The sequence below is a fragment of the Sturnus vulgaris genome, chromosome 13 (genome assembly GCF_052056855.1).
Source record: "Sturnus vulgaris isolate bStuVul1 chromosome 13, bStuVul1.hap1, whole genome shotgun sequence".
NCBI lineage: Eukaryota > Metazoa > Chordata > Aves > Passeriformes > Sturnidae > Sturnus > Sturnus vulgaris.
Window position 1 is genome coordinate 8,159,773 of NC_142255.1, and position 16,009 is coordinate 8,175,781.

The 16,009-nt window shown below is 35.3% G+C and overlaps 1 protein-coding gene across 1 annotated transcript in view; it reads right to left on the reverse strand.

Annotated features, from left to right (window-relative positions):
• Positions 1-11,243, reverse strand: part of UNC13C (unc-13 homolog C) — a 123,258-nt gene extending 112,015 nt beyond the window's left edge. The window contains exon 1 of the mRNA XM_088172513.1: positions 8,267-11,243. Coding sequence (XP_088028639.1) covers positions 8,267-11,240 — 2,974 coding nt within the window. The 5' untranslated portion in view covers positions 11,241-11,243. The remainder of the gene's footprint in view (positions 1-8,266) is intronic.
• Positions 11,244-16,009: the final 4,766 nt, after the last annotated feature.

Genomic DNA, 16,009 nt, shown 5'->3' on the forward strand with positions numbered 1-16,009 from the left:
ACTGAGCACATCAGAAGTGATCTGGAAGAGCAACATCTGGCTTGGTTGCATTAGTAAAACACAGATCCCACTCAGCCATTCCAGTCATCAAATGTGGCTAATTGGGAAGACAAAGATTTGCTTCAAAAGTGTACCCCTGTTGTAAAATAAAATGCTAATGATGGCACACCCATCACACCCATAAATTATATAAATATGCTACTGTTAAAGAGCAAGAATAACATGTACATCTAGGATCAGGAACAAAGGATTGGAACATAGTGTCTGGGCAGCAGTCACATATTTCACAGGGCATGATATTCACAGCTGCTGTTGGCATGAACTCCTGTAGAGTTGTTTCCACTTCTGAGATAAGGTTTAGGAACTATCTAAAATAGTCTCAAATGCTTTAAATTTTATTTTCAGAACCTCCAAACTAGAAGGCTGAAAAGTTTAGATAAGTTGAACTAATTTCAAGACTTACAGTAGTGAAAGAAAAATGAATCAATGTATACAAAATAAATATACAAAATTTAAAAAATGACATCAAGCTAGTATCACTTACTGAGATAAGACAAAGATATCAGATTTTCTTCTGTTGATAAGAAACTAGATTAACAGATACAAGAGAAGAAAAATACTTGAAATAATACGATTAGCATGAAACCATTAAAAATGGCTATTTACTGTTATCTTTTATGCTATAGGTAAACTCAGAATCAAATTACAGTTTGTTTTGCCTCTGCTTGAAGTAATAAGTTGGAATAATTATACCAAAACACCAAAGAATGTCACAGATGTTAAGAACTATAGACTGGTACACTGGAATTCAAAAGATGACTTTTGGTACTACTGGACTTTTTTTGCTTGATGGGGCATGCATAAATCCTTCTGAATTGCTCAATCCCTTTTTATAGTTAATAGAAAAAGGCATGTCTCCTTGTCCTTTACTTCCATGTTTTTTTAGAAAAAGAAAATTTCACCCAACATGCCTCTAAAAGTTCCTAAGGAAAATTCCACTGCCTTATGTTTGCAGTACCCTCCTTGCCTTATGGATGCAGAAGAGCATCAGCTCCATCCTGATTGTGCTAAATGAAACAGGAAGAGCTACAGGAGAAGATTAAAAAGTGCTTCCGTTTATACTCATCTATTTTATAAATATTCTTCACTCCTGGTTTATTTTTACATTCAATAATAGTAGTACATCCATCATATCTGTCTGTCCTTATTCCATCTTGGTATATATGCAGCTGAAGGACAGCAATTCCTTTGGTGAGGCTGCAGTTGCACTGGTGATACCCAGAGCTATACATAGTTTATGGGTCTGTGACAGCATTGACAAATCACTTGCTGCTGCTCCAATAATCTACTCCAGAGAAGCTACTCAAATGTCAGTCAGCAGATTGCTCTTTGCCACTACTTATTTAGCAAAAAGAGATTACAATATTTTCTCTGGTATTTTTTTTCTAGCTAACTTGTATCCTTGTATCTTTTGCACATCATGTTCTTTATCATAGCATCCAAGACATTTTTAAATGGCTCTGTCATCAACACAACCATAAGTCTTGATTTTCAGGTTTTCTAAAACTTCTTATCTTGCAAGCTATCTTAAGAATACTCTCAGCTTCTCAAGGAAACAATCCTCATGGTTAACAAAGTTCTGTATCAACAATTTTACATCAGCAATAACTGGAGAGGTTTCAGGTATTTCCTTCTATTTAGAGTTTCTGAGAGACAACTGTATATGTGTTCCACTGATCACCTGGAAAAAGTCTGGTATCTGTCCCATGGAAGAAGTCTGAATTTCCCTTTTACACCAAATTAGAGACTCTCTTACACACTGTTGTAATATTCTACTTCACCAATATGCTGGAGGAAGACTTGACCCTATTTATGGATTCATGTTTTCCAAGTCATTACATTTTTTAAATGCATGTCTACATACCCTGATGCTTTAACAAGATTCCTTTTATCTCAAAGCTGCATTCAAAACTTATGCAGTGTTATTTCTACTTCTAAACCACAATGATCTAAAGAAAATGCTTAAATATTTTGGAAATAAATTATTTTTTTAAATCTTGATGATTCAATATTGTGTTCATCTTCCCAGAAAAACCAGTATAAAAAGCCCTTGGAACTGATATTCATGGTCGGCTTTCCTCTTAGCTCTAGCAGCTTTAAATCTGTTTAAGGTCAAAAAGAGCAGACAAACTGCATTAATATTAATCAATCTACATTAATTCTAAACTCAGTGAAAATACTGTTAAATGGCCTCCTGTTTTTGTAAGGAGTAGAGTCGCAGAGACTTTCTTCATTTACAAAGGAAACTAGCAGTTTTAACAAATCACTTTTCTTAAAAAGATAAATCATTCTCTAAACAAAAGAGGTTTGGATGGTCTGCTTTGTTGAGTTTTGCTTGGTTTGTCAACTTGTTTTTATTAAACAGCCAAAATACGGATTTCTGGTAAATCTCACTGATTAAGGATGTCGGGGGTGGGGATGTTGTGGTTTGTTGTTGGGTTTTTTTGTTTGTTGTTTGGTTGGGTTTTTGGTTTTGTCTGGGTTTGTTTGCTGGTTGGTTTTTTTTGGGTTTTTTTTATGCTTAAAAAATAGGTGTAGTTATTCTAGGAAAAGACATCTGATAACAGTAGAATTTTTTGAATCTGAGACTGTTACACAAATGTTGTGACACACATTTCCCTGATGCAATGCACACCGATTTAGCAGGAGTTACTATGCTAAATTAAATTGTTGCTCTTCAATCTCTTTGTTTACTATCCTGTTTACAAAGACATCCAGTATTATAATCTAAGATATTCTGATAAGAACAAATGCTGTAACTACAGAATTAAAACACAATAAGCCAGAAGAATGCTATTATGTTTCCTAGAAGATATATTAAACAGGTTTTTAAATAATTCTTTCACTCAGTTAACTACTGGGAAAAAAGTACAGCAAGCAACTGATACAGAACATCCTCTCATGAAGCCTCAACTTTAGAGTAGGTGGTGAATGTAACTACTTGCTTTTTCTTCACAGACAAAAAGATGGATGCATCATCTTTATGACTAACTGATTAGATTTCCTGTCATATTTTTTCAAAAGCAACCTGTCTACTAATCTATTAATCTCAAACTGGACAGACTGGCATTTTCAGCTTTAAGTCTCTGATATAACTTTTCTCCATCAAAGGACAGTAGGGAAATAGGAAGGGAAGGGTATAAAGACTGATGCCTTACTCCAGTGAAACCAGTAGCAAGAAAATAATGCATACACTCTCCTGTGCACAAAAAAAGCATACGAAGCTGAGTCATATCAATATACATTGGTTCATCAGCACCATCCTGATTGAATTCATGGAGTGGTTAATAATTCTTTAGAAAACTATTTTACCTCCTTTAATATTAGTGGAGGATTTTCAGAGTGCACACACACGTGTGAAAAAGCAATTGTGGCTAACCAGGGTGCAGGAATATTATATTTATCAGTTTCTACTCACATCATCTGAAAATGTATTTTGTATCCTCTACATCCTGTATAGCTTCTTATTGTACCACCTCCCCACCCCCCCCCTAAAGAAAGATTTAAAGACATCCATAATTTCATTTACCTGAAGAAAAGACAGACACAAACATGGTGTTGAGAAAGAAAACCAAGACAGCTTTAAAAAAACCCCGGATTATTACATTTCTGTGGTTCATTATCATTCTCTATACAGCACCAAAATAGATTCCTCTATTTGCAGTAATCTTGTTTCCTCAGTACCACACATCTATTAAAACGTATAGCAAGAGTAACCATTTCTTCCCCAGCCTCCTTACACAACACATCTGTTCCACTGTGACCATCTTCTGATGTAAACAGAGAAGGGAAGTTACACAGATGAAAACTTTATGGAATCTGCCTTTTTACATTATTCATATATGAAGAGAAGGGCAATAGATTAATCATCTTCTGTTGAAAAGTATTCTGTCCCCAAATCCATCTCTTTATAGATGATACATTAGGTGAATATATATTCATTTTCCTTAAACATTGCAGATGAACTGTATCAGCCACACGGAATACACAATCAGTCTTTATATTAATGATGTAATTTAGCACTCTTGTGAAAAAAACCCAAACAAACCATGAATAAATGAGATGTGGGGAAAAAAACAAACAAAACCTTGTAGCACTAAATACTGTGGCTCCATTGTTTTGAAACAGAACAAAAAATCTGCTGCTACTTTTTATTAAATAATTAATTTATTATGAGTGTTTCTGTCTGGACTATTCTTTCCCAATGATGCAAAGATTAATTGCGTTCATTCAGTCACTTGTTTTCCCCCATAAGACTGTGCCTGGAATTAGAAAGAGGCAAAAATACACTGAGCTGAGCCCAGGAAAAGCATTTCAAGGAGATCACATTAAAAAATATTTCATCCATTACAAGGTGATGCTAAACTTCCAGGCAAATTAAAGTGTGGCCACAACTCAGTTTCAAGCCTTCTGGGGGGGATTCTGGGTTTACAGTAATACCCACCCCAACTGTATAAAGTAAGGCTATCAACTGAAAGCTGCACTAGTTCAAGACAGTTTAGATTTAATTTTTATTTATTTTTTAAAATAAAATATTGAAGCAATAAGATGTAATGAGAAAAGAATGTGCTTAGATTTCAAAGAATCCCCAAAACATGAAAAACTGTAACTTTCATTGTAACAAAAACAGACTGATCAAAAAGGGCAAAAGATAACTTATGAACAATGTCTTTTATATTGTCTTATGAACAAGACTGACTGGCATTAGCTGTTAGAACAAGCATCTCAGTTTGGCATAACACACTCAGATATACATGTTCTATCTTTATTAATTGCTTCAGCATTTGAAGCACTAAACTAAAATTCTGCCATCCGTCTAGGACATCCTTCCCTTCCCCAGTCTGCACCAGCAGTCTGAGAAGAAACTTCGTTTTTACAGAAACCCCCCCACAAACCGAACACACCTCAACATATTTTAATTAGTCAATGTAGTCACTCCAAACAATTAAGAAATAAAATGGGATATATACTTTTCATTTCTCTTTGTACAAACAGTGGTCCTTTCTTAAAGCCCACTTCCTAATAGAGTTAGGTAGATTGTGTACAGAGGAACTCTTTAATATAAAAAAAGCAATTTAACTTCTAATAGGCTTTTTATTTCTCCATTACATTCACCACCAAAAAGTAAGGAATTTTCATGACCAAGGGAAGGTTTTATTTATCCTATTTCCATCTGAATGGCTATAAAATGACTGATTAATTTACTAAACAATACCAGATCAAGAAATGATCAATGCTGTGAAAATCACAAGTCCAAATCCAAGACTTATATTCACATAACAAAAGCAGTACAACACCATTAACTATAGCTGTCAGTTACAAGTAACTGTGCATCTATGCAAGTATATTAAAAACAAACATAGTAAAAAAGTCCGAGTACAAGACAGGGTTGGGTTCACTTCTAAAGCCTTTACTCTTTGAAAAATTCAGCTAAGGCAATTCCAGCTAACAGTCTTCACTAAAAGGCCAGAAAAGCTGTCTAAATAAGAAAAGAAGTACTTGTTTCAAAAAACAAACAAACAAACAAACATAGTTTTATAGGCAGACTTTGAAATATGCATTCAAATAAGCCTACCTATTTTACTGGCAGCTTTTCTTAACATGGAACCAAATGACCACACCACCAGGGCAGTGAGGTAATAAATTACTGGTTCCTTTGGTTTCAGATGTTAGCATAAACAAAGTAAGAGTGTATTCATACTCATCTCTAAGTTCTGTTCAGTCTGACACCACGAAGTGAAATATAAATCCTTCCTATAAAACAGTAGAAACACTTCTGTCCACTGTTAAAGAGGTAAATCCAATCCCTGTTCCCTGTCCTCTTGAGCTAGCACTGCACCCATGTATAGAGTTGGATGAGATCACCCATCTTGACATCATAAACAATCTACAGGTTACTCTGTGTCTGAAAATTCAGACAAATGATGACCAAGATCTTCAACAACTGGATCAAGAAGCTACTGCTCACATGCTATCATTCATAGAAAGAGTCTTTGTTATCATTGAAAGCAACTGAGAAGAGTGCATGCAACTCTGGTTTCTTTCATCAGGAAAAAAAAAAATCATGCTTATGCTAAGGCACTTGTAAAAGATAAGATAGGGATGGAATGGAAGAAGTCACTAGGGAAAAAGAAAGCTAGAAAGTAAGTGAGGACTGGAACAATGGACAAAAGCATAAGTCATTCTCAATTACAGTGTACAAAGAAGCAAACAACCAGGCAGCATTTCTTTGATTTTTTCAAGCCATCAATCAACCCCACCATTAATATACATGCATCAACGCAATGTCTCCATATCCTTACAGAACTTAAATCTGAGGATTACTCATGCACTGCTCATGTCTCCTCTCATTTGTACAACCTCGTCATTCCAGTGTGCCTCCGAAAACATTTTTAATAAATAATACATATGCAATCAGCCCAGAGTGTATTTTTTCCTCCAGCTAGTGACAGAGAATAGGACTATCTTATGGGGTTCTTGTGTGTTAACAAATTATTTATGTACCAAAGATGTATTGACCTTACCTTATGCATTACTGGAATGTAAATCATATCATTCTAAAGCCTTCTTTTGTCTTAAATTGGAGAACTAACACTACTGTATTATACAGTTCTATCTCTGCTTGGACAGATTGTTTTCTAACAACTCCTGCTTACATGGAGGGAAGAAACAATTAATTGAAGAATGGGTTATATTTTGGTTATATAAGAAGTTTAATTCAAAGAACTTGTTCTCTTTCTAGCACTTTTCCATCTAAAATAAGAAATCTGAAGTTGACTGTGAATCAGTTACAGGGGTGAGAGAGTAAAAAAAAAAATCATAAAAGTAATGTAAACCCTAAAACAGCTATTAGTCACTTTAAAAAAAAGTTAAAATGAATGTGGTTCCGTTCTCCCATGCCTCATAAAATCAGGAAAAAGTAATGAAAATCCCCATTATTGATAGCTGTTCATTCCTATACATATCACCTAGTATCTAACAGAGTACTGAAGAAAAACACCTGCAAAATACAAGTATTCACTCGAGTGTCATTACTTAAATGTAAAAGAGACTTTAAAGTGAACTCTACTACTATCAATGGTTAAATGCTTTTGTAACTGACTTTTAAGTTGACTATCCATATACTGTAAAAGTAGCTGTTCATGTACAAAAGAAACACTACAGTAGCTCAAACTCATTACTATTGAATATGATTTTTGGCTAAAGGCACAGTTTTTCATCTTTAAAATGAATGTATCAGATGATTATTTTTCCAAGGCAGATAAAGGAAAGATTCAGTCAAGGTGACAATTACCATCTGGCTGGCTACAGTCATTATGATGCTCACAATTAAACGCACATGCAATATTACAATGAATGTTATTAGAATTACCGTTAATGTTTACATTGAATATCACCATATTTCTATATTAGTAATATATTATTTTGTATATTACTAGTAACTACTTTGCATTATTTAAGCTATATATACGACTGTCTGCTTTGAAGCCTGATAATATGAAATATAAAAATCAGTGTCAAAGCCTTCTATGAACTTAATTCCATACTAAAGGAACTTCTTCAGACATGGATGACACATTTACACTCTTGTGTTTCTTCCACACCCTTCTCACCCCATTTTGGGGGATTGACTACTTCTCTGAGAGCTTGTTAGGACTACAAATAAGGACAGAATCAAAGTAAGAACAGACATAAAATCAGTTTAGATTTACTTCCACTCTTATAAGTACATAACAAGTTATGGGTTGCATAGGGGGTAGAGAACACTGTCCATCAGGATGGATACAGAACCAACCATGCCTTGAAAACTGTTGAAGAAAGCAAGAGTGTAATATCTGAACACTGTATTACTCCTATTAATACATTTATAAAACTTTGAGAAAACCAAGAACAGTGTACTATTTAGTTTTTTCTTGAAAACTTAAGTCTTCTGAAATTTAATTTTCAAGTTCCTGAAATTCAAGAAATACAGCTACTTACAAGCATGTCTGACTAAACATATTCAGAAAACTGTTTCAAAACAAACTTGTGAAATTTAATCTTTTGATTTCTATGGAACTATTTCACCCTCTAAACAAAACCAGATATAAGCAGCATTTTTGCTGCTGAATTCAATGGGAGCAAGAAAAGGTATGATACAAAAATCAATGTCCAACTCTAATGAGAACAATGTTTTACTTGAAAGAAAGTATTAAAACACTATTACCTCCAGCAAGGATCTTCTCCTCCAAATCATTCATTTGTTTCTTGTATGCTTTTAAAGCAGCTTCTTTAAATGATGGTCGTATTCTTTTCTTCTTAGGAATTTCAGTAACTTCAGTAATCATCTCTGGGACATTCTGATTTTCATCCTCTCTTATTTCTACTTCAGGAGCCATGTCACTTTCAACTTCCAATATCTCTTCACTGATCACACTGTCAAACTGTGCATCATATTGTTCCTCTGGTAGCATTGCATATGGAGTTTCATATAAAGACTGGTCTAGTTCATACTCTTGGACCTGCTCACTAGTTTCACTACTATTAGTTCTATTTTCTAGTTTAGCAAGGACTTGTTCCATTACTTCTACATAGTCTGTTTCATTCTCACCAGATGGTTCAACTAATTCTTCCTCATACTCTGCTTTGTAGCAATAAGGCTCAGCATAAACATCAGAATCCAGCGTTGTACTTGATTCGTTTGCAGTAGACTGAGATAATGTTCTAAACCTTCCCATAAAAGATGAGCCACTGTCTTCATACCCACTTAAACTTTGTGTACTTTTATTCCAGACTACTTCTAAAGCTGACTTAGCACGCTGAAGTGTAGATCCAAATTTAGGAAAGCTGAAAGTCTTATCAGAAAGATCTATGCTTAATCGGCTGTGCCATGATTTAGGGGCAGTTTCCTCTGAGTCGTCACTTGGGAGTTCACTTTGACTTCGGTACATCATAGGCAATCTGTTTTGATTCTGATAAGAGGAGATAGAATTTGTTTCCTGATAATCATCATATTGACCAGTCCACTGACTTTGTGTTTCACTGTCAAGACCTGGACACGATGGAGAAGTACCATCTAGTGTGAAATCATAGCTTTCAGTATCATACTGGAGGTCAGAACTTTGTCCCTTTCCAAAATCTGTCTGTTGGTCTGAAGGGCTGCTCATATCATACACAAAAACTTCCTGCGTGGACGAGTCGAGGCCCAAATCTGCCTCTTGTTCCAACTGATTCCAGTTTTTCCATGGGGAAAGATCATCCTGTAAAGAAAGCTGACTATCATCATAATGGTTTATGTCTCCAGATACACAGATTACTCCATTGCTTACTCCACTGTCAACAGTTTCTATGTTCCCTGCTTCATTTTGCTCTGGATACTGTTGCATATCTTGGACAAAAGTCTGTTCCTGGGAACTGCCATACCAGTTTAGAGAATCATCTTGCCTTCGCTGCCAAAGTTCCCGATCAGAGGAAGACAACAATGAACTGCCATTTGTTCTGCTAAAATACTGGTTTTCTGAAAAATCCTCAGAGTAAGACTGACACAATTTTGAGAAATCTGATTCTGAACGGCTTAGCTTTGGCGTTGCAAAGTCATTTTGTAAATGCCATAAAGGAGTCACATCTGAATAATAGGTCTTTGATTGTTTTTCCATAGTGTCAAACTCTGGTGACTGATTGTCATAACTTCTTCTGTGTGAAAAGGTGCTATGGTCAGCAGTTCTATCAAGGTCTTTAGTGTCTGGGGACTCAGTAGTCCCCTTTGTAGCGCTTGTTTTTATCTGATGTGCTGATTTAGATATTTTTGCATAACTGTTCTTATTTATATCTGATTCCAAGTCTTTATCACTGTCAGGTGACTCCCAGTCATGCATCTTAGATTTTGTCTCCATGGTTAAAAGTTTCATGTCCATGCTTTCATATGTCTGAGATGAAGTTAGTCCTCTTTCTTTTTTATCTTTTATTTCATGGGAAAAGAGATCTGTAGAAATTCCAATGCCAGTTCCCTTAAGTTTATAAGACTTTTTCAAAATCAAATCTCTCTGTTGTGATGACTCAAAGTAAACAAGAATGGGTCTTGGCTTTGCATTTGGACAGTCTCTTTGCTGGCCAAGCCTTTGGGCAAACTCAATTTTAATAGTGCTTTGTGCCTCTGAGAATCCCATTTTTTCCATTAATATTTTGTAAACTATGCTTTCAGCTTTTTCAAACTGCTCTTCAGGCACATTTAGAAACCTAAGACTTGCTTTGTTTCCGGGATGGCCGATCTGCTTAATGTAGTCATGTATGTCCCGAGTTTCTCTTCTGGACTGTACAAATCCAGTTCGCAATTGTTCAATTTCATTTTGCACAACTTCCACACTACTAGAAATTTCATCAATTGATTGTTTCAGAGCATTAACATGCCCTCTTAATTCAGAGAGTTCTGTTTCAATTTGACTTATTCCCTGAAGCTCTTTAAAGATCATTTCCATAACATCATGGGTTTGGCTAATACAACCTGTCGAACTAAAGCCAGGTTCAAGAGTGTTTGATTTCTGATGACGGCCAGTTCTGTCCAGAGATTTACTTCTTAAACCCCAAGTTTTCCTCCATGAACTTAGCTCTGAGTCTGATGAAACACATTCTTGGCTCTTTTTCCATTTTCTTAATTTTCTTAAGGCTCCCAGCTTCAGTGTATGTAAAGTGCGTTCTCCATCTGAACTTCCATCGGAGGCTGCGAGGCTGCTCAGGCTTTTCCTGTTGCGTCTCACAGGCATTGTGTGGGATAAGTATTCGTTTTTCTTGCTATTAGTTTTTGCTTCACTTAATGACTCAGAACATGAACTATCATTTGAAGACAGGTCTTGAACTATATCTTCATTATTAGTGTTTGCTACAAAAATATGCCTTTGCAGTCCATTGGCAATAGCAACTCTGTAACTGAATGTTGGAGAAAGTGAAAATTCTCTATTGCTTTCCTCTTCTTCAGTTGATAGGTTGCGAGCAGATGGGCACTTGGCAATCTTTTTAACTGTGCTTTTTAAAGTATTTGAAAATTTTGGATTTTTTGTTTGTCCAATCTGAGTTAAGTCTTGTTCCTTTTTGCTCTGACAACTCTCTTTCCTTTTTGTACTATTTCCCGATTTCTTTGTAAACATTCCTTTGCAAATCTTATATAAATAAGATGAGATCAGGCTCTTGAAGAGGGCAGAAACCATGGAGTGCAATTTATTTTAAGCTGTTTCCACAAAACACAATTTTTGATCCAGAGAAGTATTTGTATCTCCAAAAGGATCATTGGCAAATATTTCAGTGGAGACTATAGCCATAAAAACTGCTGATATTCTGGAATAATGTGACACAAAAATAAAAAAATCACACAACTGCTTGTTCAAAACAAAATCCTGAAGATGTTTTGTATGTCTTGCAAAATCTCACTCTGTTGCACATGGCTTCTTGAAGTGTCTAAAAAGGAGGGAACGACATTACAATGGCTGCCAAGCAAAATTATCATTCAATAATACTGATAATGTTTTAACTAGGTTACAATGAAAACACAGACAATTTCCCATGATTGCCTGAATAGATTTTTTTCATGAATAATTGAAGCTGAAAACAGTTCTAGGCAATATTGTTAACAACAATTAATAAGCTATATTTATTTCCAGGCTTCATCCAGTTTAATTCTCTGACTTTAACAGAGATATTCAGTTTAAGTGTTCTCTGCTTTTTTTCAGAGTACTGGCATTTCAATTTAGATCCATATGAGGCATGGCAGTGATCAAAAAAACTGACAGGGTAACAAATGGTTATTAGCTAGTAAAACAGAAGTAGACAGTTCTCTCTTGCTTCATCTTTTGGAACAAAGTAGGATTCAGATACAAGTGAGTATTGTATGCATGAAGTGCTGTTCTATCTTGAAATTGAATTATGTACGTGACTATGGGTTTTGAAAGAGTTGCTTTGCTATGAGACTACCATGCTATGATAAGCCAGGACTCAAAAGTAGGCTTATCTTCTTGGTTTCTCTTCTTTAAGAACTAAAAGGAAAATAACTCATAGGACATAACAGAAAATAATGACAGCTAATGGAAATTCTCAATCAGGTTATTAAATCTGCCTTTTTCTGGGAACAGAAAAAAAACCGAACCTACACAAAACATGGTTTACAAGTTGCAGGACATAAACTGGTGCCATTACAACAGGAAAGCTATTTGATCTAAAAGAAGCTGAAAAGCTTCCATGAAGCATCTGGAAGTTTCTGTTTCATAAAACAAAAGCTTATATTCCATAGAAATGTAGTCAATACATTTTAAACACGTAAATGTATCCTTTTATATAGCATATAATTCACCTCCCAGTTTCATACCTGCAGAATAAAAACAAGGCAACCAGCTCAGAAAAATGCAGCTCTGAAAAACCCATCAAAGAAGAAGTTCTTAAAATGGCAGTTTTGGTTTCTAAAGCAGCTAAAAATTCTTTGGCAGAATAAGAAGTCTGTTTAGATACAGGGTATGTAAAGGGTTAAAAATTCCTCCGTGGTATCTTAAGCAGAGTAGAGAATATGAACTGTCCTTGTCTGCAAACACCCTGGCACTTTTATGAAACATCATGGACCACTGACACACCTCAAGATGTGGTCTTTGCACTGCTTAATTTGTCTTCATTGACCTTATTGTTATGCTGTATATATTTATTCACTACATATATAAACACACGTAATGGTAAATAATAAACCCCTGATAAATATTGCAGCAGCAAAATGCACTGTGCTGCATAGAGCACAGGCAAAGCTGCTAAAACCCTGGTTAGCTTCTGGAATCCTGGTACAGAGGATGTAAACAGACTCATTTCTTTTCCTGTTTTAACAAAATTAGGATGCAGAGTGAGCAGAAGAATAGAAAACATTCTTCAGAAAACACTCTTCACTCTTCCCAAAGTGGCTATTTATTATTTCATAAAAAGGTGAAATATCTGTGGGACATGAATAATGTTTTTAACATATACACATCAGCTTAGTCCTTGCCACTTCTTTTTCTCATAGGCTTATGCCTGAGGTATCTAGAGTGAATTAAGATCAAGCAATATTTGGAAGCAAAAGAATGCTCCATGAGACTGCATGCAATTTTCAAGGAATGCAAATGAAATCTCTCAGAATACCGAGAAATCTTCACTAAAGCCAAGGCTGCCTTGTTTTCACGTATTATTAATAGAGAAAGGAACCATCTTGGGACACTTTTCAATGTCAAAGGCATGTTTCTGGATGTAGAAACACTTGTTAACCATTCAGCGCTTACACTGAATGCTTGTAACCGTTTATTGAACAAGATTTGAAGTGTGATTGCCTACCTACTCTGCCCACATAGCCGAGGATTTTTAAATGCCCTCTTATATAAACTTCACTTAGATGACTTGGACATTCTTCAAATGACTTTAAATCAAGAATGTAGAAACAAGCCAGAAGGCTTGTTTCCTGTCTCAGTCTAAAAAGCATCAAGAAATAATGAAGTTATCAGTGGAATTTGGAACACTTCCATTCACTTCAAATAAGGTTTAATGCTTCTCTGTAAATGAATCTTGATTTCATATATACGTGTTTGTTTTATTCAGTGTCTAACCAATGCTTTTTATCAGAGATAACTGAAAGTATTACAAATAGCTGAACATTCAGCACTGAATTTATTTCAATCCAGTTTCTGACAATGCCATAGTGAATTAAAGGCTGTACTGTTACAAACACAGGGAGATCTGCTAAATGGAGCAGATTTATGTTCTCTCATGCGAGTTCTATTCCATCTCAGCTGTATTAGTCATATGATCTGTTAATCAGTTTACAGCCTACCACCGCTCTGTCAAAAACTCATTTTCTACAATAGCGTGTCTACACATGGAATCAAGTTTGAGTCATTACAGGTCTCATCCATTTTTCTGCAAAGATTTGCAGGTTGTTCTTAATGTTTTAAATCAACGTAAGGTTAAAACTCTGTAAGATAAGGAACAGTCTTTCAAGAAGCATGTAGAACTAAGTCAATTATTTGAATGAGCTGCAATTTGTCATTTGGAGAATTTCTTGTTTTATCCAGGTCTCCTGATAAGCCATTATGACCTCATTCTCAAAATTCTCACTTCTTTGTTTATTGAATGAAAGCAATTTTTGTGATGAAGTTCAAAATCACTGGGTTAACCCATTCTAAGCATAAGGAATCATGTTGAAATGTTACAGCAGTGAGGTATGGACTTTATGATAGACGGTAATAGAGCAGGAAACTGGAAAGTGTTATGGTTTGTGAGACTAGAACTAAAATAAATTATTAATGGAGTCCTTCTATAAAGAAAGGACAAACTGACACTTCCATTAACTTTTGACCCATACCACATCTGAAAATAGTTTTGTTGGTCAACCCGATGGTAAACAGATAATGTGGTTTCAAACCAATTTAGCTGGATTTTTTAATAACAAAGCATTGTCAAAATGAAAATGTCAGTTGGAAGCATCATTTATAAAGGATCTTATTTCAAGTCTAAAACTAATGTGTCAGGTAGAAGGGGGGAGGAGTGGGCCGAGTTAAAAATGATAGCTTTTAAAATAATGCAGAGTATTTTAGTTATATATCTGAACACCAGACCCCCATTTCAAAAAATTATTTTAACAAATCCAGCTCTTTATTTTTATAAATATTTTATATATAGTATATATATATTTATATTATATATACTATGTATTTATATTTTTTAAATTTAAAAAAAAGTGAATAATCTTAAAAATGTATTTTCAGTATTTAAATAGAATAGCTAGATCACTGCTCAGCTTCTATTCAGACCCTGGTAAATGAAACTACAGAGCAGCAGGTCTCTCCACTAAGAGGTACCTTTTTGGATGCAGATTGTTCTCTTACAAGGCAAGAAACAAGCAGAACCATAGCTTTGCTTAACCTTCACACTATTAATCAATTACAAGGGGTCTGTGCATATTGAAAGAGAGGAAGGCAAGAAGATGAGACTGAAGTGCAGTTGGTCTCTATAAAATACCCTATGACAGTTCATGTTCACAACACCAAGATGGTAGGGGGAACCACAACCAAGAAGTCTTCATCTGCATCTATTACTGCTAAAATAGTCACTGGAGTCTATAGACAGAAATATATTCCTGTGATATGCAAAATATTCCACAGAAATTAAATAATCAAACATAACAAAAAAAAGTATAAACAGTCTACCCTGCATCTGCAGAAACTAAGGCTAAGATGGGTTCTTTTACCCTCAGGAACATGAATAACAGAATTCAGATATACAGATTTATTAATTATGGTCTTTTACTAGTCTTATGCTTGCCTGGGAATAAGGTTTTCTTGACATAAGTGTATTTGCCCTCAGTTCAGGTCTGCTGGGTGAAACCTATGCTCCCTTCCTTTTGACATGTGTTAGGATGTACACTCCACAGTGCTTCATTAATTTACTATAGCAGGAGCATTATACTGACAATCATCGCAGATGACCTGATTCAGAAGAACTTAATTTAGAGTACTTATCTGCTCCTTTATATTCTTCCTAAATCCTCCTTGTAGTCTTAACTACTGACATTTTTAATGTGTATAATTTGTGAGTCTCTTAAGGTAAAATGACACCTTAACACTGCATACACTATGTGGATGACCTGCCTGAAGACCCTGGTAAAGGCAGGGAGAAAAGACCTGCTTTCTCTTTTGGGTAATTACTCTTTGTTCCAATAATTCCTCAGGTTTTCACAGCAGCAGACTTTTGCCCTATCCCTGCAGCCCCTCCAACATTCATACAAGAGCATGGAGTGCTATCAGCACTCTCACCCTTTGGCTAGAAAGCTTTTCCTATTCTTCTTCAAAATTGTTTGGAAAGTTTACCATATCTGCTTATTCACCTGGTGATAGCTCTTTATGGATACTGCTATTTATGCATATCTAACCACCCACAGAACATGTTGCCTTCCCTATTGATGAGAATGTAAAAAGTA